General features: G+C 40.6%; 1 protein-coding gene and 1 pseudogene across 2 annotated transcripts; both read right to left on the bottom strand.

The window, feature by feature from the left end:
- Positions 1-474: 474 nt before the first annotated feature.
- TLR2 (toll like receptor 2) lies at positions 475-12,004 on the bottom strand. Of its 2 annotated transcripts, none has more exons than XM_086704060.1 (2): positions 11,341-12,004; positions 475-3,273 (listed from the first exon to the last, which is right to left on the bottom strand). In XM_086704060.1, exon 2 carries the CDS (start codon positions 3,250-3,252, stop codon positions 898-900), a length of 2,355 nt encoding a protein of 784 aa, XP_086560186.1. In that variant the 5' UTR covers positions 3,253-3,273; positions 11,341-12,004; the 3' UTR covers positions 475-897. The 2 variants fall into 2 exon arrangements, with proteins under 2 accessions (XP_086560186.1, XP_086560188.1); XM_086704062.1 differs by lacking the exon at positions 11,341-12,004 and adding an exon at positions 5,019-5,354.
- Positions 12,005-13,797: 1,793 nt separating this feature from the next.
- Positions 13,798-21,066, bottom strand: LOC112858152 (toll-like receptor 2; annotated as a pseudogene).
- Positions 21,067-26,833: the final 5,767 nt, after the last annotated feature.

Genomic DNA, 26,833 nt, shown 5'->3' on the forward strand with positions numbered 1-26,833 from the left:
GCCCCTAAGCCCTGCCTTGTTCTAGGTCAACTGTACTTCATTAGTTTCATTTTCATGGGAAGCCACAATTTACTGTATATTGTGTTATATATACTTTCTCAAGTAACTATGACTGGAGAAACCTATCAAACACCCAGAAAGACAGACCCAGTTCATGTGAAAATACACCATCTAGGTACTTTGCATACTGTAAAGTTTAATGCGGAAGTTCAAGGCACTTCTTTCTAGGAACAGCAACAAGTTTGGCTGAGTGCACCAACCTTTTGCCTTCTTGTTCTTGAGAGCAGTCACACAGTGAGGAAACAGCTAAGTGGGGTAGAGAATGCCATCTGCAGACATGCATGAGTATCCTTGCAGAAAACTGACCAACACATTCATGGGAAATCTGTTCCTTCGTGCTATTTCCTAATGAACTAAACCAATTGCTACAGATAATTCAGATGTCGATAATGGACTCAGATCATGATCATCTCATAGGATTAATACAAAGCCAAGAGCATTTAATTTTTAATCTGGTAGTTTTTATAAAACAGCACTCTAGAGGCACCTGGGCAGCTCAGTCAGTTAAGCGTCCGAGTCTTGATTTCAGCTCAGGTCATGATCTCACAGTTCGTGAGTTTGAGCCCCACATTGGGCTCTGTGCTGACAGCACAGAGCCTGCTTGGGATCCTCTCTCCCTCTCTCCCAGCCCTCCCCACCCCCCCCAAAAAAAATAATAAAACATTTAAAAGAACCAGCACTCTAGACAAAATATGAACAGTTTTACTGGTTTTAGTAAGCAAGCCTTCAAATGACAGTGCATTTATGTGGTTCACCTATAACTGTCAGAATGGACTCAGCTACAACTAGTGATATAAAGACCACCACCAGACCAAGACTGGCCTTTAATGAAGGAACCTAGGACTTTATTGCAGTTCTCAAGTTTAACCAAAACCCTTCCTGCTGAGCTTCGTCTGTGGGCCACTCCAGGTAGGTCTTGGTGTTCATTATCTTCCGCAGCTTACAGAAACGCTGGGGGATGGCCTTTTTCTCAATGGGCTCCAGAAGAATGAGAATGACAGCATCGTTGTTCTCATCAAACAGACGGAAGTGGGAGAAGTCCAGCTCGTACTTGCACCACTCACTCCTCACAAAGTTTTCAGAAAGCACAAAGATGGTTTTGTGGCTCTTCTCGATGGAGTCGATGATGTTGTCGATAATCCATTTGCCGGGAATGAAGTCCCGCTTGTGGAGACACAACTTGAAGGGAGGGTCGAAGTGCTCCAGCTCCTGGACCATAAGGTTCTCCACCCAGTGGGAATCCCGCTCGCTGTAAGACACAAAGGCGTCATAACAGAGGTCCCGCTGGGGAGCTTTCCTGGGCTTCCTTTTGGCCTGGAGCCAAGCCCACATCATTTTCAGGTACCACAGCCCGTGGAAACGGTGGCACAGAACCCCCGTGAGCAGGATCAACAAGAAAAGGACACAGCACACGACAGACACCAGAGCTGCCCTGTGGCATTCAGAAGCTGGGAGATGGGTGTCCTGAACCCGCTGGCCCCGCACATAGAATGGAGAGTCACACAGGTAATTGTCTGGCCAGTCGGTCAGGATCTGGGCCAGTGCTTGCTGCTCCCGCGTGAAAGACAGGAATTCACAGGAGCAAATGAAATTGTTGCCTCCAGCTTCCAAAGTCATCAGTCTTTGAAAAGAATCAAGTTGCTCCTTAGAGAAAGTGTTTATTGCATTTCTGCTGATTCTCATGACCTGTAACGTGGGTAAGAAGGAGGCATCTGGTAGAGTCTTCAACTTATTTCTGGAAATATAAAGTTCTTTGAGTTGTGGCAAAGTCAGAGAAAATGAATCGAGATTGTTATTGCTAATATCTAAAATTTCCAGTGTCCAGGGGATGCATCGGGTTAAGCTGTATATTCTGGTGTTGGATAAGTTCAAATATTTCAACTTTTCTGGCCACTGACAAGTTTCAGGCATAGAAAGATAACTGTTCTTACTAATATCAAGGTTAATCAAGTTTTTCAGAGTAAGCAAAGTTTCTCCGGTTTTTTCTAATGATTTCAAACGATTTTGCCTTAAAATTAAGGTTTGTAGGAGGGGCCAGGCATGCTCACAGGCTGCATTTCTCAAGTATTCTTCAACCATTAAATTGTCACTGAGATCCAAATATTCTAATGATTTTAAATGTCGTGAAAGTAAACAAGGAACCAGAAACACCTTACTGCTTTCTACTGTGACTCTTTTAACTCTTTCTGTAAGTGAATACACACTACTCAGATCACGAAACGAGTAGAAGTATGGAATGACCAACCTCCGTACTGTTAATGTCTCTATCCCACCTACACTTCCAATTTTGCCCATGTCAGATACGTCAAAGTCGCCAAGCCCATGGAGAGTACAGTCCTCAAACTCTACTTCTAACACTCCAGAAACGTAATTCAACAGTTTTACAAGTTCGCTAAAACTTCCATCAGTGATTTTCACGTTTCTAAACGTCCACTTTTTAATCGACGTATTTGTTTCATTGATGGATGCTTTTGAAAAATGTAAAGTGTTCAAATGAGTATCTCTCAGTTCCAAATGTTCCACAGAACTTAAAAGATCTACAAAAATCTCCAGCAGCAAATCAGGCTGTTTCATGCGAAGGGCCAGATGGCTGATGTTCTGAATGGACTTCAAACTCTCTGGCTCATACTTCTGGAGATTTGAAGCATCAATCTCAAGTTCCTCAAGAAAAGTCAGCCCAGCAAAATCCTTTTCCTGAATCGCAGTGAAACTGTAAATATTTCCCACTTTCAGAATTTGCAAAGTTGTGAGCTGAGAAAAAAGAGGTGTTTGCCCAAGTGATTTGTAAGGATTTCCCAGCAAGTTTAAGAACTTCAAGGAAGAAAGGGGCCTGAACCACGAGGATGATAAATTAGATATGTGATTATAGGATAAGTCCAAATGTTCGAGACTCCCCAGGGAAAAAAAAGAATCTTCCTCTATCGTGTTAATTTCATTAGACTCCAGCCTCAGAGCCCTGAGGTTCACACAGCCCTGCAGGTCACTGTTGCCAATGTAGGTGATCTCATTGTTGGAGAGGTCAAGGCTTCTCACAGCCGCCGTGAGTCCTGAAGGGATGGAGTTTAAAGATCTGGAGTGGCCCTCGCAGATGCCCGTGGAGTCACAGGACAGAGAAGTCTGATGAGGGGCCACTTCCTTGGAGAGGCTGGTTACAGCCCCCAAGACCCATACTGTCCACAAAACACGTGACATTGTCCAGTCCAGTAATTCAACCTACAAATAAAAGAGGTTCAAATGAGTGACTGTGTTTGACAGTATATCATGATTCCAGTTCTTGAGAAATGTTTTGTAAGGTATAAGGCACACACGCACGCACACACAGAGCTACCTGGAAATGACAGAGCGGCAAATGGAATGTATGAATGGGGATATGTTGCTGCCACATCCAGCAACACCAACACAGACATTCTGCCACTGTGCCATGACCTCAAGATCCAATACCATCTGGGAGTACAGAGCAAGACTCACTATGCCTGAGCTGAAAGAATGAGTCAATGAATGAATGGAGGAATGAACAAGCAAGCAGGTTTAACATGAGCGAGGCTTAATTAACCCTATGGATTTACAATCACCTACTCACGCACTTCAAGCCTTCTTGTATTAAGCATGCCTCTTCCCTGCCTCAATGCCCGCTGGGAGTTAGAGATCTCACAGAGCCCGCCTGCAGCTCTCACTGGAACAGGGTTCACTGACTGCAGCTCCAGCGGGTAGCATGGTCTTTCACCGAAAGAAAAAGGTCCTGTGCTCCCATGCTTCACCTACTCCTAGCAGACAGGAGGGATGCTGGGGACCCCAGGCAGAGCGAGGCGGTTTGCTGGGCTGAGGGACAATCAGACCATCGGAACCTTCTCTTCCTTGCAGAAAAGTAAGTGCAGAAAGTAGTGCTCCAGTCTGGATGTGGGGGGGAGTAAAGCTGTCTGCACACTCTCTCCCACTGCTAGTTTATAACCGTGAATCCAGCACTGTCTTTCTGCCCACCTCCTGGGTCCTATATCCCTCTTTGGCTCTATTCAGCTCTCTCGTTCCTGCTGTCTGTACTCCTCTGCTCACTACATTAGCTCTACAAAACAATTTTAAAAATCTAACCCCAAGAAGAAAACTTTTTGTGGGTAAAACTAATTTCCCACATGCACAGAATCTGAGAGATTACGAAGGCCCTAGGCCTATATAATTTATAGGTACAGAGAATTAAAATATAAATAATGTTAATACACACTTGGCTGGGAAATTTAATAGCTGTTGCTGCCAGATTTTTTACGGCCACACCAGTGCAACTGCTCGGCATCCCCTCCTGTCTCTTTTAGATAAATGGGGCCATACCATGCATACTTATTCTGGATTTTCACTTCTCACCTTACAATATGGCTTGACATCTTTTTCCATCCATATATACAGACGTTTCTGATTTTTCCCCAATGGATCACAGCATTTCATAATATGGATAACCCATAATTTGCATGCCCATCAGCACCATATGACAGTTCCAACTGCCCTCTCTCTTGCCACCACTTTGCACTGCCAGTCTTTTTAACTTCAGCTATTCTGGTAAGCGGTGTAATCTCATCCGAGTCTAAATTTCATTTCCTGGACTAATAATGAACCTGAACACCTTTGCATATGATCATTTGGAATCCTCATTTGTAATGTGCCTGTTTCAGTTTTTGGCCTACTGTTTTCTATTGGATTGTCACTATTATAATAATTATTATAAATATTAAATTATATATAAATAAAGATATATACTCTGGAAATGGAAGGAAGATACATATGTTACAAATACAAGCATTCCTCAGAGATACTGCAGGTGAAGTTCTGCCATAATAAAGTGACTATCACAATGCAGCCATTGAAGTGAATTCTCTAGTTTCCCAGTGCATATAAAAGCTATGTTCACACTACACAGTAGTCTGTTAAGTATGCAAGGTCTAAAAAAAAAAAAAAAAAAAAAAAGTACATACCTCATTTAAAAATGCTTATTGCTAGGGGCACCAGGGTGGCTCAGTCAATTAAGTGTTCGACTTTGGCTCAGGTCATGATCTCACAGTTCGTGTGTTCAAACCCTGCGTAGGGCTCTATGCTGACAGTTCAGAGCCTGGAGCCTGCTTCGGATTCTGTGTCTCCCTCTCTCTCTCTCTGCCCTCCCCTACTTGCACTGTGTTTGTGTTTCTCTCTCTCTCAAAAATAAATAAGCATAAAAAAATAGTAACAAATTTTTAAATGCTCATTGTTGAAGAATGCTAACCATCATCTGAGATTTCAGTGAGTCATAATCACTGAGCATAGATCAACATAATGAATATAATAACAATATTGAATATAATATTGCCAGAATTACCAAAATGTACCACAGAGACACAAAGTGAGCAAATGCTGTTGGAAAAATGGCAGCGACAGACTTGCTCAATGCAGGGTTACAAGACACATTTGTAAAAAACACACTATCTGCAAAGTGCAACAAAGCCAAGTGCAATAAAACAAAGTATGCCTGTATCTTCTTCCACTCTGCCGCTTTCCTTCTTGCTTGGTGGAATCTTCTGATAAACAGATGTTCTTAAATTTTCTGTTCTGTTTCTTTGTAGTAATTTTTGTGTCCTGTTTAAAAAATATTTTTTACATTATCATGAAGATACTCTCTAAATCTTTATTGCTAAATCTTTATTGCTTTGCCTTTCATAGGCCTATAAACCACATGGGATTAATATTTGAGGTAGCAGATAGGATCCATTTCATTTCCAAAATGGATATTCAATTGACCCAGCACCATTTTTAAAAAGATCACTTTCGGGGCGCCTGGGTGGCGCAGTCGGTTAAGCGTCCGACTTCAGCCAGGTCACGATCTCGCGGTCCGTGAGTTCGAGCCCCGTGTCAGGCTCTGGGCTGATGGCTCAGAGCCTGGAGCCTGTTTCCGATTCTGTGTCTCCCTCTCTCTCTGCCCCTCCCCCGTTCATGCTCTGTCTCTCTCTGTCCCAAAAATAAATAAACGTTGAAAAAAAAAATTTAATTTAAAAAAAAAAAGATCACTTTGGGGAGACAGTCAACTATATTACTTTTGTCAACAATCGCATGTCCTCATAGGGGTGAGTGTGTTTCAGTGTTCTCTATTCTGATCCAATGTCTGTTTGTCTTATCCTTGTACTGGTATCACTACATTAAGTATATAACATAACTTAATATCCTGGAGGGAGGTGGGGTGGGGCGCAAGCCCTTCCTGCTTATTGTTTTTCTTCAAATGAGGCTTGGTTAATCTTGGCATTTTGCATATTCTTATAAATTACAGAATCATCTTATCTGTTTCAAAAACAAAACTTGTTTATTTTAAATGGCAATACTATGAATCTGTAGGTCAATTTGGGAATTACTGACATTGTTACAATAATGAATCTTTCAATCCATACATCTTTCCATTTATTTAGGTTTTTCTTTAATTTATCACAATAATATCTTACGGTTTTCTGCACAGAGGTCTTGAGCATATTTTGTGATATTTATTCCCAGGCATTTGAGATCTTCTAAGCTTTAAAAACAATAATACATACTTATATGTGGTATATATTTATTTCAATTAAATTTTATGTATTTACCATGCACTAATTAACCCTGCTAAATTGATTTAGTAATTCCAGTTTGTAGATTTTTATCTTCTATGTACACAATCACATCACTCAGATATAATACTGTTTTTTTCTTTTTTCCAATCATTATACCTTTATCTTGTTTTCTTGATTACTGAATGTTGAATCTTATCAAATACTTTTTTCTCTTCCTGTATCTACTGAGATAATAACATGAATTACCTCCTTTACCGTGTTAATACTGGTGATTACATTAATTGATTTAGTGTTAAGATAATGTTGCAGTTTTAGAAGAAATCCAAGTTAGTCTGGATATATTACCCTTTTTATATTTTACTGGATATATTTATTTACTAATATTTCCTTAGAATTTTTGCAACTATATTCAGAAGTAAAATCACCCTACACATTTCCTTTCCTCTCCTTTCACCAATGCCACCTTCTAAGACTGCAGTTTTTGTTATTATTTGTACATTTTTCTTGTTTTTGTGAAATATATTAAATATGCTTAACAGCTACAGAACTATCCAGATTTTCTTTTTATTCATCTTTCAGCTTTGATAAGTTGTGTTTTTCAAGGAATTTGTTGTTTTCGTTTAATTATGCAAATATATGGACACAGCTACTTATATCATCCTCTTACTATTTTAATGTTTGTAAGACCTATAGTGAGGTTCCCTATTTCATTCCTTAGATGAGTAATTGGTGCCAGCTTTTTTTATTGTCCTGTCTGTGGTTTATCATTCTTTACAAACGTTTTCAAAAACCAGCTTCTCAGTTTATAGATCCTCTATTTCTTTTCTATTTCACTAATTTCTATTCTTCTAATACTATTTCCTTCCTTCTGCTTTCTCTAGATTTTATTTTATTCTTCTTATTCTAATTTCTTTTTTTTTTTAATTTTTTTTTTAATGTTTATTCATTTTTGAGAGACAGAGAGAGACAGAGTACGAGCCAGGGAGGGGCAGAGAGACAGAGGGAGACACCAGAATCCAAAGCAGGCTCCAGGCTCTGAGCTGTCAGCACAGAGCCTGATGCGGGGCTGGAACCCACGAACTGTGAGTTCATGACCTGAGCCTAAGTCAGACGCTTAACCGACGGAGCTACAGCGCCCCTCTAATTTCTTAAGGTAGATGCTTACTCATTAATTTTCAGTCATTCTTCATTCTAATATATTCATTTAAGACCATAAATTTTCATCTAAGCACTACGTTAGCTATATTTTCCATGGCTTTTCCTCTGCTGTTCTTTCCATATTTTGCCTCTTCAAGTTTCAGTCTCGAAATTTTCTTCTAATCTATTTTCTAGCTTATTCTTCTTTCTTCAGCTGTGTTTAATCTACCATTAAATCCATCCACTGCTTTTAAATGTTTGGTTATTGCTATTTTCATTTATTTAATTTCTGTTAGATTCTTTTCCCCATCTGCTATGTCATTTTTTGTAGTTTCCAGCTCTCTGCCAAAATTTTGAATCTTGTCTTTCATCACCTTGAACACAGTAAGCATATGATAGGCTGCATAGCACTTCTAACAGGCTTGAAGGGCAGGGAGTTAAAGGTGAAGGTCTAGGCCAATCATGGATGGAAAGGTAAGGCTGAAGTAGAGGAAACCAAGTCCTCACGTAGATTGTAGCACAGCTCTGATTTATCTGGATGGCTCAGACATTCTTAGTCTCTGAAAATGGATTAAGATGATTTCTGGAATAGCTAGTGCTCACAGGCACCTGCACAAGCAAAGGAGAATTTCCTCCAGAAGACAGTAACGTTATCCTAGGCCTCAAGTTTCTTTCTACAAACAGTGTTTCAAGTTGAATGTCCAGTACACAATAAAAAACAAGCAGGTACTAAAGGAAGCAAGATAATGAGTATGAGAGGAGCAGAAACAGCGGCAATGGAAGCTAGCCTATAAAGACTAAACTAAACTATAAAGATCTAGTATCGTACCCACCTCTAAAACTGATGGTGGTTAAGATGAGATGAGATTACTGTTTGGTACTGTATTTATTCCATTGTCTCTCTGCTTAATTAGTTATTGAAAAAAATCATCTTAATATAACTGTACGGGGCAACGAAAATTTACTTGATTTTTTTCCATTTTGTAATAAATAGCACAAATCTTAAGAAATCTATACTAGTTTTCCCCTAAGATTTAAAGGTCAAATACATCTATTCTAAATTTGTCCTAGCCTTTTGTCTCTAAAATGTAAAATTCATACGAGCTGAGATCTTGGGCTATTTCATACAAGTATTATATGGTACCTATTGCATGGTGGGTTCTCAACAAATAATAATTACTGATGATGCTAAAACTACCATTAACAACTTGACACTGAAGATCACAGTCACTTCTATTCCTCTCATTTCCTCTATACATTACAGCATGGGGCAGAGAGCTCCTCAGAGTAAGACATGGAGAAAGGGAAAAGCAATGGCTAAAGTTAGACCGAGTAGAGTCATCTCTAATGAGAGTTGTGGGTCTGCATAAAGCATAAAATCATCTGCTTAAAGAATTCAGAAAATTGGAGTGCCTGGGTGGCTCAGTCGGTTAAGCATCTGTCTCTTAGTTTCAGCTCAGGTCACAATCTCAGGGTTCGTGAGTTCAAGCCCCACGTCAGGCTCTGTGCTGGCAGTGCGAATCCCTGCTTGGGATTCTTCTCCCTCTCTCTTTCTGCCTCTCCCCCACTCTCTAAATAAATAAGTAAATAAATAAATAAACTTAAAAAAAAAAAAAAAACAAAGAATTCAGAAAATTGACAGAGTGGTGAGGAATCACTGGTCCAAGACCCAGGAAAAGATGGCAGTCTGACAAGTAAGCCTGGCATTAGAAGCAACTTCTGCTGTGCACATCTGCAGAAGCAGAATTGAGAGGAAGTTGAAGCCCTGTTGTCCCCAGAGAAACCACAACCAGATACCCACTTCAGGGTGAGGGCTATAATGGCTGAATAAAGCAGGAGTGGAGAAGGGCCCCAGGGCCCCAGGCATGGTTGAGAATTGAAAGCACACTCTCCATTAAGCCACGGGCAAGGAAAACGCTATACCTTATGTGAATAAGGATCTCAGAAATCTCTGCCCTCTGGCCCTGGATGAAGCCAGCCTTCTAGAAACCTCCTCTAAAAAATCAGAACTCCAGGTCTGCCACATACACTGGTGTGGATCAAAATATTGAAAGACACAATAAAAATTTGGGGGAATTGAATAAAAAAAATAAGTTCCCAAATTATAAATGCATATCGATTCCCCAATAAAAAAAATAAAGAATAAAAAAAGAATAAAAATTTAAAATAATAAATAATTAAAAATGATAAAGAATAACAATAAAATAATAAATCAGTAAGTTGTGTATTGAATTAATAAATAATGATATTAAGTAATAATAAAGCCTAAGCATTTTCTTAAAGAGTATAAATTCCTCACCCAGCCTGAAAACAATGGAATAATATCCTCAAAGGGCAGAGAAGACACACCTGCCAATCTGTCAGTACCCATTTAAATTATCATTTAAGAGTAAAGGTGAGATACATATTTTCAGACATTCAAAAGCTAAAAAACCAAAAAAGAATCTTTATCTATACTCCATCATTGAAAGAAGGACCCAAAAACATGTTCTTCAGCAATATGGAAAATAAACCCGTTAAGAGTAGGCAGCAAGAAACTATGGTTGCATTTTTTTAAATTTAATAATTGATAAGAAAGAAGATAGCATTCAAAAACTCAAGCATGGCTTTTGGTATGAGGAAAAAGGAATGTAAATTTTAAATGCTATTGTGGAGGAAAACAATTTTAACAAGCAAGCCTCTTATTTATAAGAAGTAAATACAACTTACATTTATTACTAGATCTTTGTAAGGAGGTCACACCCTATACCCTATACCATAGTGCCCTATACCATAAAATCATGCTCAATTACTATTTAACCAACCAAGCCAAATTCTTAAGGGAAACAATACAAAAAATTAACTGATAGCTTAGAAACTTATAAAACATGCTGCAAACTTGTGACAATTTTCGTAAAATAAGAGCATCATAAAAAGTTTAAAGATGCAAATGTTCTCCGCTTAGAAGAGGAAGAAACTTAAAATACTGGTGAACAAGTCAAAATAGGATGATTGCCATTTCCTTTTTTTTCTTTTTTTTTTTTTTTCTCTTTACTTTCACGTCAGGCCATCCTATCTATCACTTGCTTTCTGGTAAAGTTCTTAGTAACACTGCAAACAGGACCTTCTTCTGCAAGATTAGTATCATCTCAGCCAGCTGAGCTGTTTGTTTATACTTGAACAATCAATCAATTTCTCTCCCTCTCTCTCTCTCTCTCTCCCTCCCTAAAAAACAAACAAAAACAGTAAAAACACTATCCTCTCTTGCGGCTAAGTTCTAAACACAAGTTCTCATTTCCAGAATTTGGAGAGCTTAGAAGGAGAACTTCAGGGCATTCTTTAAAGAACTCGTCTAAGCTTAAATGCTCTAAATTATTTTCTCATCAGAGACATAACTCAGATCTTTTAAGGATGTTCTTCGAAGAACACGGAGGGCGCGTGAAGCCGGGCTCGGGGTTAGTGAGCGAGAGTCCCAGGCAAATCCTGAGTCCTGAATTTTTCCCACTTCTCAGCCACAGTGATGGAAATCCAACTGTGGAAGTTAGGTCCCTGCAGTAACCCAGGAGCGCAGACAAACCACCAGCGGGAAGCACGCGTGCCGTCTGAAAGCCCTTACCTGACCCTCGTCGTCAGGGCTCGGAGTGGAGGGTGGCGCGCAGGCTGGGGCCGCGGGAGCGTCGGCGTCCTAGCGCCCCGTGTGCAACCGAGAGGGAAGCAGGGATCCCCGGCGCACCCCGGCTGAGGGCTGCGGAGCGAGGACGCCAGCAGAGCGCGCTCTCGGGCGCGGCAAGAAAGGCCCGACGTACCCGGGAGATGGCGGAGCCGCCCCGGGCCGCGTCTCCTGGCAGCCTCAGGATGCGACGCGCCTGGGCCGAGGCCGGGAGCGAAAGGAAACGTGCGCGCGGCGGGCGCGCGTCCTCGCCGGGTGCGGGAACCTTCTGTCGCTGAGCACACCGCCGCGCAGCGGAGGAGAGGCCGTGGGGCCGCGCGCCGTCGCGGCCGCCTTTGGCCCCGGGCTGCTTCAGGTGACCTCGACTGAGGTTGCGGCCCACCCGAGGCGGCCCGAGTCCGCCGAGGGCGCTGGGAGGGAAAACAGAACCGAGATTGGTAGCGGCCCCCGCGTGGGAATTCCCGAAGCACAGAGGAAGATTTCGCAATCCCAGTAGCCAGTTACCCAACTAGTATCATCCAGAAGCTTTGGCATTCAGAGCCTCGCGTTACCCAGAAGCACACCGTCTTTAAATTCCACTTCTCCGTTCCTGTCCATCCTTGGGAGCCCCAATTCGTGCCTATCCCCCCCCTCAACAATTTGTATCTCCAGGGCCCACTTCCACCAGCAAGTCTATATTCTCTTATATTAAAATAGCTCTCACCAGTCACTATCTGGATCAACCTAGGAAATTTTGCCTGAGGAGCAGATAAGGACATTTTTTGTTTTAAATCCTGGGGCAGCCCCTGGTGGTGCACTGACTGTAGCACCTATTTCCCATCCCTACTCTTCTCATGAAAGATGTGGGGCTCCAAAGGATTTTGAATCCAAATTCTAACCATGCTCAGTTCCATCACCACCTCTCAAAGTAATTGAAAAACAAAGACTTAGGTTTTTTTCCTTGCCGCAGAAACTAGTGAAGAATGTTCATAAGGGAAACAAATTACCTTTCAAAAATTAAGCTGCCTTAATAATATTCATAGAGTACATTTTATATTCATAACTGTATTTGATCTTCACGAATTGAGGCAGAGGAAGCATTCTTGCTCCTCTTTCGCACACTAGGAAATGCCATGCAAATTGTGGCAGAACTGAGATTTGAAATGGGAATTTTACCTTTCTCGAGCAGCATTCCACATCCCTAATCCTCATTAAGCGTTCCAATATCAGGCAAACTTAATCAGGAAGCAGGAGTGAACTTGAGAGGATGGAGTCTGATTTTCCATTCAGGTTACGGACTATGTGGATATTTCTCTCTCCCTGATGATCCAGGCTCTGCAGCCGCCTGAAAAGACTTTGTTCTTACCACTTCAAAATCTCCACCTCTCTTCCTCAGGAGTTCTCAAGTGTATAGGTAAGAAAACTTATTCCCAATATTTTCCCCCTGAATCTAAAAACCTCTGTTCTTTCTCTGTATGTCTTTAATTGAACTGCCTAGATTAACTAATGTTATTGCTTCGTAATCCCAAAACTTCTTAGAATGTTCGGCAAAGTCAGATAGAAATCATTTATTTCCCCACAAGTTATTACCAGTGTAATAAAGATTATTTTACAGTTAGCAAAGCTGTTAGCACGTTCTGCTTAGGCACAGACCTTATTCTTGCTCAGTCATAAACATTTTCAAAGCTCTTTTTTTTTTTTAATGTCTATTTATTTTAGAGAGAGAGAGAGAGACAGAACACGAGCAGGGTGGGGGGCAGAGAGAGAGGAAGACATAGAATCCAAAGCAGGCTCCAGGCTCTGAACTGTCAGCACAGAGCCTGACACGGGGCTTGAACTCACAAACCGCAAGATCATGACCTGAACCGAAGCTGGACGCTCAACTGACTGAGCCACCCAAGTGCCCCCAAAGCACTTTCAAATATATCTTTTCATCTGAGTTTCATAAGAACACATTAAATAAATGGTTCTGATATTACACCTTCAGCTCAAGTGATTGGAGAACTTGTCTTAAGTCACATGGTTCACAGCTAGGTGACAAACCCAGATTGGACTCCAAAGCTCCTTAGTCAGTCTGCTTTTCAGTTTGGCATAAGGCCTCCTACAACTCACTACAAAACTTATTTTTTAAGATTTGAAAATGAACACAGAATATGAAAAGGTATTTGGGAAAGGATATCTCATGTAGATATTTATATTTCTGAGTACCTGACTGAAATTCTAAGTTATTTGAAGTTATCAAAATTCACAGTGTATCTTTTTCACAAAAAGTATTTGTAATAGGTAAATAAAACAATAAGAAATATATCTGTCAAAAATCACTTAATGAAAGTCTAATATAATCCCTGCACTATTTTGTGGACCTTTGTATGCAAATACCCATTTTTCAAAAATTTTCTGTTCTGAAAAGATTTCACTAACATATGCAATTTTTGAAGAATCTGTTTAATATTGCCTGTGCAAAACAACAGTAAAATTCTAAATCAACACAGAACCAAGTTTTGAAAACTGAGAATATTTCATTCTGTATATATTTCCATTTTAAAAACTACCATTATTCTTCAACCCAAACACTTCCTGCAGGAAACGGCCTTTTTCTCAATGGGCTCCAGAAGAATGAGAATGACAGCATCGTTGTTCTCATCAAACAGACGGAAGTGGGAGAAGTCCAGCTCGTACTTGCACCACTCACTCCTCACAAAGTTTTCAGAAAGCACAAAGATGGTTTTGTGGCTCTTCTCGATGGAGTCGATGATGTTGTCGATAATCCATTTGCCGGGAATGAAGTCCCGCTTGTGGAGACACAACTTGAAGGGAGGGTCGAAGTGCTCCAGCTCCTGGACCATAAGGTTCTCCACCCAGTGGGAATCCCGCTCGCTGTAAGACACAAAGGCGTCATAACAGAGGTCCCGCTGGGGAGCTTTCCTGGGCTTCCTTTTGGCCTGGAGCCAAGCCCACATCATTTTCAGGTACCACAGCCCGTGGAAACGGTGGCACAGAACCCCCGTGAGCAGGATCAACAAGAAAAGGACACAGCACACGACAGACACCAGAGCTGCCCTGTGGCATTCAGAAGCTGGGAGATGGGTGTCCTGAACCCGCTGGCCCCGCACATAGAATGGAGAGTCACACAGGTAATTGTGTGGCCAGTCGGTCAGGATCTGGGCCAGTGCTTGCTGCTCCCGCGTGAAAGACAGGAATTCACAGGAGCAAATGAAATTGTTGCCTCCAGCTTCCAAAGTCGTCAGTCTTTGAAAAGAATCAAGTTGCTCCTTAGAGAAAGTGTTATTTTCCTGCTTACTTTCAAAGAAAAAGGAAGTATCTGGTAGTGTCTTCAACACCTACCTGAAAAGGTCAAGTTGTTTAAGTTGTGGCAAAATAAAAGATTTTATTGCTAACATCTACTATGCTTAGTGTCTGAGAAGCATTGTGGGTTAAATTGTATAATTTAGTGTTGGGAAAATTCAAGTCTTCTACCTTTTCTGGCCACTGATAAGTGTTAGGTAAAGAGCCAAGTATATACACTCACCAAGATTAAGGTCAGGTTTTCCTAGAGCAAATAATATTTTTTGGAGTCTATAGATTTGTCTTAAATTCAAGGTACGCAGGGAGTGCCATATAAGTTGAATGTTTCAATTATTCTTCAACAATCAAATTTTCACTGAGATCCAAGTATCCTGGGGATTTAAGTTAAGAAGATACAGTATTAAGTAGACTTTGGCAATTTCAACTGTGAATATCTTCAGTTAATATAAAAGCATATCTTTAAAGTTCTGTTGTCTCAAAAAAAATTCTCACAATTTTCCTGAAGTATACAGTCTTCTAGTTCTATCTCCAAAACTGATTTTCATTTTTTCGGTATGGGCTTGACTGTAGGGTTCTCTTCTGTTAACTCTCATACAAAAAGCAATGTCTCGGGGCGCCTGGGTGGCTTAGTCAGTTAAGCAGCCGACTTTGGCTCAGGTCATGATCTCGCAGTCCGTGAATTCGAGCCCCACGTCGGGCTCTGTGCTGACAGCTCAGAGCCTGGAGCCTGTTTCAGATTCTTTGTCTCCCTCTCTCTGCCCCTCCCCCGTTCATGCTCTGTCTCTCTCTGTCTCAAAAATAAATAAACGTTAAAAAAAATTTTTTTTTTAATTTTAAATTTTTTTTTTTAACGTTTTATTTATTTTTGAGACAGAGAGAGACAGAGCATGAACGGGGGAGGGGCTGAGAGAGAGGGAGACACAGAATCGGAAGCAGGCTCCAGGCTCTGAGCCATCAGCCCAGAGCCCGACGCGGGGCTCGAACTCACGGACCGCGAGATCGTGACCTGAGCTGAAGTCGGCCGCTTAACCGACTGAGCCACCCAGGCACCCCTAAATTTTAAAAAAAGCAATGTCTCTTTCTTTGAAACATCTTGGAACCTTGAAAGATCAACCAAAATCTCTCAGAGTAAAGTTGCCTGCTTCAGATGGGTCAAAAGGAACAAACTTCCAGTTATAAGATAAATAAGTTCTAGAGATGTAATATAGAACATGATGACTATAGTTAACAAATACTGCATTGTATATTTGAAAGTTGCCAAGAGAGTAGATCTTGAAAGTTCTCATCATAATAAAAAAAGTTACAACTATGTGAGGTGATAGATGTTAACTAAAGTTATGGGGGTAATCATTATATATATATATATATATATATATATATATATATATATATATATAAAATCATTATGTTGTACATATTTAATACAATGCTATAAGTGAATTATAGTTCAATAAAATTGGAAAAAAATCACACTGAGATATCCCTACATGTTCACCAGAATGGTTAAAGACTAACAGTACCAAGTGTTGGTAAGGATATACAACAACTGAAACTCTCATACATTGCTGGTGGGAATGCAAAATTCTATACCCACTTTGGGGAAGTTTGACTGTTTCTTATAAAATTAAACATGCATTTAATCTGTGACCCAGCAATCCTTCTCCTTAGGTATTTACCCTCAAGAAATGAAAACGTAAGTCCACACAAAGTCACATACTTTATTCAAAGCTAGAAACAACCCAAATATCTATCAACTGGTGAATAGATTTAAAAAGTTGTTGTACATCTATACTAGAATACTATATGCAAACAATATAATACTACTCAGCAATTAAAAGGAAGAAATGATACATCGCAAGAACATGGATGGATCTCAAAAGCATTATGCAAAGTGAAAGAAGTCAGATACAAACAGATAGATACTGTAGAGCACATTTATATGAAATTCTACCCAAAGCAAAACGATGACAAAAGGTCATACCAGGAGATACCAGGGAGCTGCGTGGTAGGAGATGACTGGGCTGAAAAGGGGCATACAAGAATTTTGGCAGTGGTGGTAACATTCTGTATCATGATTGCGGTGGTGGTTACACACTGTATATCTTTGCCAAAGCTCATAAATTTGCATTTTTAGGCTGATTAATGTACATAAATTATCTCAATAACTATCTTTTAAAAATCCTTTTTTCTCCGTGAGCAAAGGCCTCCAAAATGGAGGAACTGGCCTTTTGCTAGTCTTTTGAGAGAAGGAAGAAGAAAACATCCTATTTCTCTAGCAAGTCATAAAATAAATATAATCACTAACAAAAATATCTCCCATTTACCTTAATAAGTTGACATTGATTTCTCTCACAACCAAACTAACTCTAAGGTATTTATTGATGGAAAGAAAACTAAATTCTTAACTAACTCAGAAATTTCAAATGACTTAGAAACATAATATCATAATATCTTCTAATGTTGTATTCAAATGGTTTTATCCCCTCTGGAATGCTCATTTTCAGCTTGCCATCTTCCTAATATCACTCCATGCCTACTCAGGGCAATTCATCACCCAACTTTCACAAAGTCCATTTGAGGACTGAATTTATCATACTGTAATGATTAGAAAATTGAAGATATCCTTGGCAGAATGACTTCAGTGTTAATTCTAAAAGGAAGGAAGGAAGGAAGGGAGGAAGGAAAACTAAAACCTCTCCAAATAAAATTGATGTACCATATGTTGGCCCAAATGACTGAAGATCTACATTGATTTCAAGATTCTTGGTATATATATATCTGGGGATTAGAATCATCAATGTTGAGTTAATTCATAAATGTCCTTTTTTTTAATTCAGAGAATTTGTAAATATTTCAGGAAATATTTGAGAAATGGAAAAAGAAAGAGAAAGAGATTTCCCTCAAGTTCTTTGGTGGACCATCCCAGAAGCAAAGGGCCAAACCACCAGGATAATATAAGAGTTAAGTTGTTATAGTATAGGTCCAAACACACAAAACTATCAAGACAAGGCAAATGATTTTCATCTATTGCAAGACTTCCATTAGGCAATAGAAAAGTAGATTCCAAATTTACACACACGTGCTGGACATAGCTAGATGTAAATTTCATGCAGGCATGGATTTTATTCTCTTTTTGCAGTGAAGTGTCTCCAGCCCCTACAACATAGTAGCACTAATCAACTACTAATTGTTGACTGGTGAATAGACTTGCCTTTTCAGAACATCAGTTAGGTCTGGAGAAATGGAACAGAAATACCTGAAGTGGCCATTGCAGACACACAATGGGAGAAAAGTCTGATCAGTGACTTCTAACCTTGCCACACAGCAGCCGGCCTCTTTTAAAGATCAGAATAAAGAAATATAGTGCTTGATTTCCAAACATATACACAAAACCATGAGTGAACAACCAGTATTATTTTGATATCTGTAACGGTTACATGGTCTCACTGGGCAGGAAGAGTGTGAAAAGAAGGTAGGATTTTTATCAAGTTCCAAGTTCTTTGACTCTTCAGAAAATATATTGAAATCAAATAACTGCTGAGTCCAACCATGTTGTGTGGCCAGTTGGGTAGGGGTTGCTGACTTCTGTGTGGATAGAAAAAATGAAGTCATGACATGACTCAAGCCCAGGGATGTGAGCTATGTGACCACTGCCTTCCTAGTTTCAGTCCTGTTATAAAGTATAACCATGGTTCAAAACTACACTGACGTATCACCTCACACCTGTCAGAATGACTATTACCAAAAAGACCAGAAATAACAAATGATGGTGAAGATGTAGAGAAAAGGGAACCATTATGTATCATCGGTGGGATAGTATATTGGTGCAGCCACTGTGGAAAACAGTATGGAGGATCCTCAAAAAAATAAAAATACAAATACCATCATATCGTCCAGCAATTCCACAACTGGGTATCTGTCCAAAGAAAATGAAAACCCTAATTCAAAAAAGTTTATGCATCTCTATGTTCATTGTAGTATCATTTAAAATAGCCAAGATATTTTATGGAAACAACCTAAGTGTCCATCAATGGATGAATAAAGAAGAGTGACATATATATGTATACACACACACATATATATACATATATATGTGTGTGTAAATATATACATACATATGTGCATATATATATTATTCCATTATATTATTGGAATATATATATAATGGAATATTATTCAGCCATACAAAAAGAATGAAATCTTGCCATTTGTAGCAACATGGATCGACCTTAAGGATATTATGCTAAGTGAAATAAGACAGAGAAAGACAAAAACTGCATGATTTCACTTATATGTAGAATCCAAAACGCTAAAACAAAACAAAATCCAGGCACATAGGTACAGAGAATGGATTGGTTGCCAGAGGAGAGGGAGGATTGGGGGCAGGGGTGTAAATGGATTATGAAATACCAACCTCCAGCGATAAAATAAGTAAGTCATGAGGATGTAATGTGCAGCATGGGAAATATAGTCAATAATATTACATTAACTTGGTAAGGTGACTTTGCATGTTAACTGGACTTATTGTGTGACTGTTTTGCAAAGTATACAAATGTAGACTTGCTATGTAGTACACCTGAAACTAATATCGTATTGTCTGTCAATTACACCTCAATAAGAAAATAAAATAAAATGTATACTTCATACTCTGTTAATACTGGTGATTACATTAATCAATTCAGTGTTAAGACAATGTTGCATTTTTAGGATAAATCCAAGTTAGTCTGCGTATATTACTCTTTTTATATTTTACTGGACATATTTCTTTACTAATATTTTCCTTAGAGTTTGCATCTATATTCAGACTTAAAATTGCCCTAAACGTTTCCTTTCCTTTCCTTTGGTAAAACTCACCAATGCCACCTTCTGAGCCTACTATTTATAAATAGCTAGTCAAAGCTAAAATCTTAAGGAAAGACAAGGTTTTTAACTTTGTAAATTTAGTAATTTAAATATTCAGTCAGAAAGCTGAAGCAAACTTCTTGATTGTCTATGCAGACAAAAATTTTTGAGGACATTTAACTTTTTTAAATCTTATTTCAGAGAGAGAGAGAGAAAATCCTAAGCAGGCTCCATACCAGTGCAGAGCCCGTTGCGGGGCTCGATTCCATGAACCGTGAGATCATGACCTGAGCCACAATCAAGAGTAAGACGCTCAACCAACTGAGCCACCCAGGCACCCTGAGGACATTCTAAAAAGCCTATGTTAACAAAGTTAAATTTGAGTCACTAAAAAAAATTGCCAAGTCCTTCCTTTCTCCTCATGTTAACTGCTGCTCTTCCTTCAATGGCTGCCTGTCGCCATCACTTTCTGTCACTTGAGTCGTCCGGGCCAAGCCACCCGTCTGCTCGCGTGTGTCCTGCCAGTGTCCTCCCACCCTTCCTCCAGCCATGGCTCCTTTGAGCTCTCGGTCACTGGTAAAGATCCAAAAAATGTGTATACATTTTTTACCATGTAACAGTTCCTGCCCACTTAGGTCACTAAAATGCTTTGTGCTAAATCCCAGTTCATGTGATGAGATTAAATTGATAGCTCCATGGTGATTCATGGTTTTCTGCAAAGAGCATCATCAGATCCAGAAACCCTTTTCCCTGAGCAAGTTGAAGAAAATTGTTGCTTCCCCAATCTTTTGTAAGAAAACCAGTTTCTCTGAGGCTATGGGCTCACATCATGCCATTTGACTTGTGGCCTCCTGTGTCTGTCACCATCTGTGACCGCCTAGTCCCTTCCCCCCACTTGTTGAAGGTTTTGGCACCGGTTTATAGACTTCTTCCCAGGATCCTCCAGAAGCCCAGGTGGCTTCACTGTTCCCAAAGCCTCTCAGTCCCTTTACCTCCTCCTCCCAGAAGATCTCCTCTGGGCTACACCGGCCACTCCCCAGTCTTGGTCATTACCTACAGTCGTCCAAGCTCTAAATGACTAACTCACGCCTCCTGCGTCTTGCTCAGAGTCCACTGATTTCCTTCCTCTTTCCCCAATCCACTTGTCATCTCCTTCCTTCTCTTTCTTGCTTATTTAGTGAAGACTGAGGCAAACATTCAGAGCAAACTGGAGTTCACTGGTGGAGGAGTCAGCAGACCCTGGACTTCCCATCCTCTGGGCGTTGTATGTAGAGTCCTACTTGGCCCAAACACTTCCAGTTCCCCAGGAAGGAGCTCCTTCCTTCTTTTTATAGGGCAAAAACCCACAGGATGTGGCCACCAGACAGTGGGAACATTCATGCCAGCTGCTGGGGTGGGGGTGTACTGGGGGTGCCCGCAGGAGACCTCGGGGAATTGAGAGAGTGCACAGGCCTTCTTGTTCACAATCTTCCTTCGTAGAAGTTTGCTTAGTGTTGCCAAACACGGGGTTGAAGATGAGGGCTTTACCTCCTCCTCAATCCCCATAAGTCTTTCCTGCTCTTCACTATGAACAGTTGGGGTCTTCTCACTATCATAGCACAGAAAATACTACACAAAAAACTTCAGCTCCTCCCACTTCTGCATCTGATTGCTCTACCAAATAGAAATTCTAGAGCCACTGCAGTCTCTTCTCCTCATGTTTCTGTTTCTCCTACGTAACAAAACCCCAAACCTAAAAGTTCCCTCCTGCCTGCTTTCTTCGAGGACAGCGGGCAGTTTTATTCCACTTCTCTCACTAAGTCACCTGTACCCTCCGCAATAATATTTGACACTTTCAGCACACTCCTTCCGCCACTGACCGTCTTTGCCTCCTCATATCCTGCCAGGGATGACTTCTCTTCTTGCTTCACAGAGAAAATTAGAGCCATCTGAAGAAATCCCCTCAACTTCCCACTTCTGAACTTCCTTCCACACCAGCACTCCTCCCTCCTGCAAGTAGAGGGGGTGCCTGGTCCCACGTGGTCCGTCCATCCCCACCTGTCCAGTCCGGACACTGTCCTTCCCTTCCTTCTCAGGAGCCACACACTGATTGTCCTCCCTTCTCTCTCTCATACTTTCTCCACCTCAACCAGACCAGTCCTCCCAATATTTACACATGCTCCAGTCTCCTCCAGCTGTTTGTTAAAAACAAACAACAAAAAAGCTCATCTCCCTCCAGCTTCTCTCTTTCTCTCTCCCTCTCTCCCCCTTCATAGTCCGAATTCTGAAAAGAGCTCTTTATTTATTTTTTTTTTTTTGTTAATTTTTTTTTTCAATGTTTATTTATTTTTTTTGGGACAGAGAGAGACAGAGCATGAACGGGGGAGGGTCAGAGAGAGAGGGAGACACAGAATCGGAAACAGGCTCCAGGCTCCGAGCCATCAGCCCAGAGCCTGACGCGGGGCTCGAACTCACGGACCGCAAGATCGTGACCTGGCTGAAGTCGGACGCCCAACCGACTGCGCCACCCAGGCGCCCCTGAAAAGAGCTCTTTATATGCACTGTCCCTATTTTCCCCACCTCTTGCCCAGGTTTCACTCTTCCCTAGTCTGGCTTCGGCACCCGTCACCCCAAACAACACTTGCAAAGGTCGTCAATGACCACCATGTTGCTAACTCCTAGATATTTTTTATTCTCCATGCTGCCTAACCTGTCATAGCAGATATCGTTGCTGACTGCTCCTTCCTTCTTAAAACATTCTCTCCTTTTGTTTCCATGACACCACACACTTGGTTTTCCTTTTCAACTCTCCTTTTCAAACTTATCCTTCCCTACCCTATATCTGAAGTCTAGGTGCAAGGCCACTCCACACTGGCTACTTGCTTCCTGAAGAATATCATTCACGGGGAGGGGCCAAGATGGTGGAACAGCACGGAAGTTTTTTGTGTGTCTCGCGTCCATGAAATACAGCCAGACCAACACTAAACCATCCTACGCACCTAGAAAACTGATTGGAGGATTAACACAACAATCTGCACAACCTGAACCACAGAATTCAGCAGGTACACGGCGCGGAGAGGTAGACTTGGGGAGTGAGAAGGCTCAGGAAGGGAGGTGCTTTTGCAAGAGGAGAGAGGATGGAGACTGGGGTGGGGGGAGACTACAGGAAAAGCACCCCTCCCAAAAGCAGCTGGAGACAAAGTGGAAAATTGGAAACAGCCACAGGGACTAAACTAAAAAGGGAGAAAGGAGAAAGGAAAGGGTTTAAATTCCATTGAGACTGTAAACAAGGGGAGCGCAAAGTCTGCAACTATGCAGCTCGATACCTTGTGATGCTCTGGTGGGAAGGGCGAATCCCCAGGAGCAGAGTGGGGTCCGGAAGGTTCTCGGGCCACACGGAAAAAAGCGGTTCCACTGCCGGAAGGACATTTGGTAGAGACTGCTGAAGCCACCTGGTCCCAGCAGACCCCAGAAAACGGCCACATCCACTGGTGCTGGAACAGGGTCGTTAAGGGTGAGGCTCGGTGTTAGATGTGTGTTGTGATTTTCCGTAATCCGTGAAAAGCTGCCGCTATACTATCTCGCGAACTTCTTCCGGGGCAGGCTGGCACCTGGCCGCAGTCTCGGGGCACCGGCAGCAGCAGGGTCCGGCAAGCGGTCCTGGGTGCAGCCGACATTCAGCCATTGCTCATTCGGCCATTGCTCGGTGAGACCCTCCCGCAGAGGGGCGGAACGGGCCAAAGCTGCAGTCCTTCAGAAGTAAGGGGCCGGAGGAAACAGCTGCACCTGAGACAAAACTCGGGAGAGAGGTACTGCCTGGGTCTTGGTCACAGACAGTGAAAAAGCGGGAAATGGACAAAAGCTGAAGACAGACGACGGGTGCGCGATTGCTGACGGGGAGAACAGACTGGGTAGCTGGGTGGGGGCCATTTTCAACGCTACCGCGCATGCACATATGCACCTACGAGCACACCTACGAGCACCGCAACAATCCACCCCAGTAGGCTAGCAGCGCCATCTAGTGGAGAACGGAGCCGTTACACTGAGCCCCGCCCAACTGGGCCAACCTCGCTCTTCAAGAACACATGTCTCACTGCCTACTTAGTTTATGGACTATAAAGCGCGTCGTAGTCTGACTTCTAGTGGAAAATGAAGTAATTTGGTCCTATTTCAATCTGTTAGCAGGTCCATCCATTCATCTTTCTTTTTTTTTTTTTCTCTTTTACACTACTTTTTCTTGAATACAGAAAGAGAAAAAAACTTCATTTTTATTTTCAATTTTTATTAAAAATATTTTTCTTTAAACTTTTTTACTATATTTTTCACTTTTGTGTAAATTTTTTTCAAATTCTATCTTACTTCCATCATTTTATTTTAGTCTACTTCAGTGTATTCACCTTTTCAAATTTTCAAACAATTTCCTTTTTTTCTTTTTCTTTTTTCTCTTTTTTGTTTCTTTTCTTTTTCTTGAATGCAAAAAGAGAAAAACTTCATTTTTACTTTCAATTCTATTAAAAATATTTTTCTTTAATTTTTTTACTATATTTTCTGCTTTCATGCAAATTTTTTCAAATTCTATTTTACTTCCATCATTTTAGTCTACTACACTGTATTCACTTTTTCAAATTTTCAAACGATTTCTTTTTTCTCTTTTCTCTTTTTTGTTTCTTTTCTTTTTCTTGAATACAGAAGGAGAAAAAATTCATTTTTATTTTTAATTTTTATTAAAAATATTTTTCTTTAATTTTTTTCTACTACATTCTTTACTTTTGTGTAAATTTTGTTAAATTCTATTTTACTCCCATCATCTCATTTTAGTCTACTTCAGTGTATTCATTTTTTCAAATTCTCAAACGATTTCCTCCCCCCCCCCCTTTTTTTTCCTCTAATCTGTGAAACCACTTTCAACACCCAGACCAAAACACACCTAGGATCTAGCATCATTTATTTGATTTTGTGTGTGTTTTTTTTAATTTTTTAATTTTAATTTTTTAATTTTCATTTTCTACCTCATTAATTCCTTTTCTCCCTTCAAAATGACAAAATGAGGGGCGCCTGGGTGGCGCAGTTGGTTAAGCGTCCGACTTCAGCCAGGTCACGATCTCGCGGTCCCTGAGTTCGAGCCCCGCGTTGGGCTCTGGGCGGATGGCTCAGAGCCTGGACCCTGTTTCCGATTCTGTGTCTCCCTCTCTCTCTGCCCCTCCCCCGTTCATGCTCTGTCTCTCTCTGTCCCAAAAATAAATAAACGTTGGAAAAAAAAAATTTTTTTTTTTAAATGACAAAATGAAGGAATTCACCCCAAAAGAAAGAGCACAAAGAAATGACAGCCAAGGATTTAACCAACACAGATACAAGCAAGATGTCTGAACCAGAATTTAGAATCAGGATTATAAGAATACTAGCTGGAGTTGAAAATAGATTAGAATCCCTTTCTGCAGAGATAAAAGAAATAAAAACTAGTCAGAATGAAATTAAAAATGCTATAACTGAGCTGCAATCATGGATGGATGCAGCCGAGGCAAGGATGGATGAGGCAGAACAGAGAATCAGTAATATAGAGGACAAACTTACAGAGAATAATGAAGCAGAAAAAAAGAGGGAGATTAAGGCAAAAGAGCATGACTTAAGAATTGGAGAAATCAGTGACTCATTAAAAAGGAACATCAGAACATAGAGGTCCCAGAAGAGGAAGAGAGAGAAATAGGGGTAGAACGGTTATGTGAGCAAATCATAGCAGAAAACTTTCCTAACCTGGGGAAGGACACAGACGTCAAAATCCAGGAAGCACAGAGGACCCCCATTAGATTCAACAAAAACCGACCGTCAACAAGGCATACCATAGTCAAATTCACAAAATACTCACGCAAGGAGAGAATCATGAAAGCAGCAAGGGAAAAAAAGTCCCTAACCTACAAGGGAAGACGGATCAAGTTTGCAACCGACCTATCCACAGAAACTTGGCAGGCCAGAAAGGAGTGGCAGGATATATTCAATGTGCTGAATCAGAAAAATATGCAGCCAAGAATTTTTTATCCAGCAAAGCTGGATAGAAGGAGAAATAAAATAGAAGGAGAAATAAAAAGTTTCCCAAACAAAAACTAAAGGAGCTTGTGACCACTAAACCAGCCCTGCAAGAAATTTTAAGGGGGACTCTCTGACGGGAGAAAAGATGAAAAAAAATTTTTAAAAATATATATGTATATCTCAAAAGCAACAAAGATTAGAAAGGACCAGAACTCCAACTCTACAAGCATCATAATGGCAATAAATTCATATCTTTCAGTACTCACTCTAAATGTTAATGGATTCAATGCTCCAGTCAAAAGACATAGGGTAACAGAATGGATAAGAAAACAAGATCCATTTACATGCTGTTTACAAAAGACCCACTTTAGATGTAAAAACACCTTCAGATTAAAAATAAGGGGATGGAGAACCATCTATCATGCTAATGGTCAACAAAAGAAAGCCGGAGTAGCCATACTTATATCAGACAATCTAGACGTTAAAATAAAGACTGTATCAAGAGATGCAGAAGGGCATTATATCATAATCAAGGGGTCTATCCACCAAGAAGACCTAACAATTGTAAACATTTCTATGCCAAATGTGGAAACACCCAAAAATATAAGTCAATTAATCACAAACATAAAGAAACTCATCGATAGTGATGCCATACTAGTAGGAGACTTCAACACCCCACTCACAGCAATGGACAGATCATCTAATCAAAAAATCAACAAGGAAACAATGGCTTTGAATGACACACTGACCAGATGGACTTAACAGGTATATTCAGATATATATATTCATTTCATCCTAAAGCAGCAGAATATACATTCTTCTCCAGTGCACATGGAATGTTCTCCAGAATAGATGATATACTGGGACACAAATCAGCCCTAAGTAAGTACAAAAAGATCGAGATCATACCGTGCATATTTTCAGACCACAACACTATGAAACGAAATCAACCACAAGAAAATATTTGGACAGGTAACAAATACTTGGAGACTGAAAAACATCCTGCTAAAGAATGATGGGCTAACCAAGAAGTTAAAGAGGAAATTAGAAAGTATATGGAAGTCAATGCAAATGATAACACCACAACCCAAAACCTCTGGGACACAGCAAAGACGGTCATAAGAGGAAAGTATATAGCAATCCAGGCCTTCCTAAAGAAGGAAGAAAGATCTCAGATACGCATCCTAACCTTACGCCTTAAGGAGCTGGAAAAAGAACAGCAAATAAAACCCAAAACCAGCAGAACACAGGAAATAATAAAGATTAAAGCAGAAATTAATGCTATCAAAACCAAAAAAACCCACAGTAG

The sequence above is a fragment of the Puma concolor genome, chromosome B1 (genome assembly GCF_028749965.1).
Source record: "Puma concolor isolate L17-30 chromosome B1, mPumCon1.1.hap2, whole genome shotgun sequence".
NCBI classification, from domain to species: domain Eukaryota; kingdom Metazoa; phylum Chordata; class Mammalia; order Carnivora; family Felidae; genus Puma; species Puma concolor.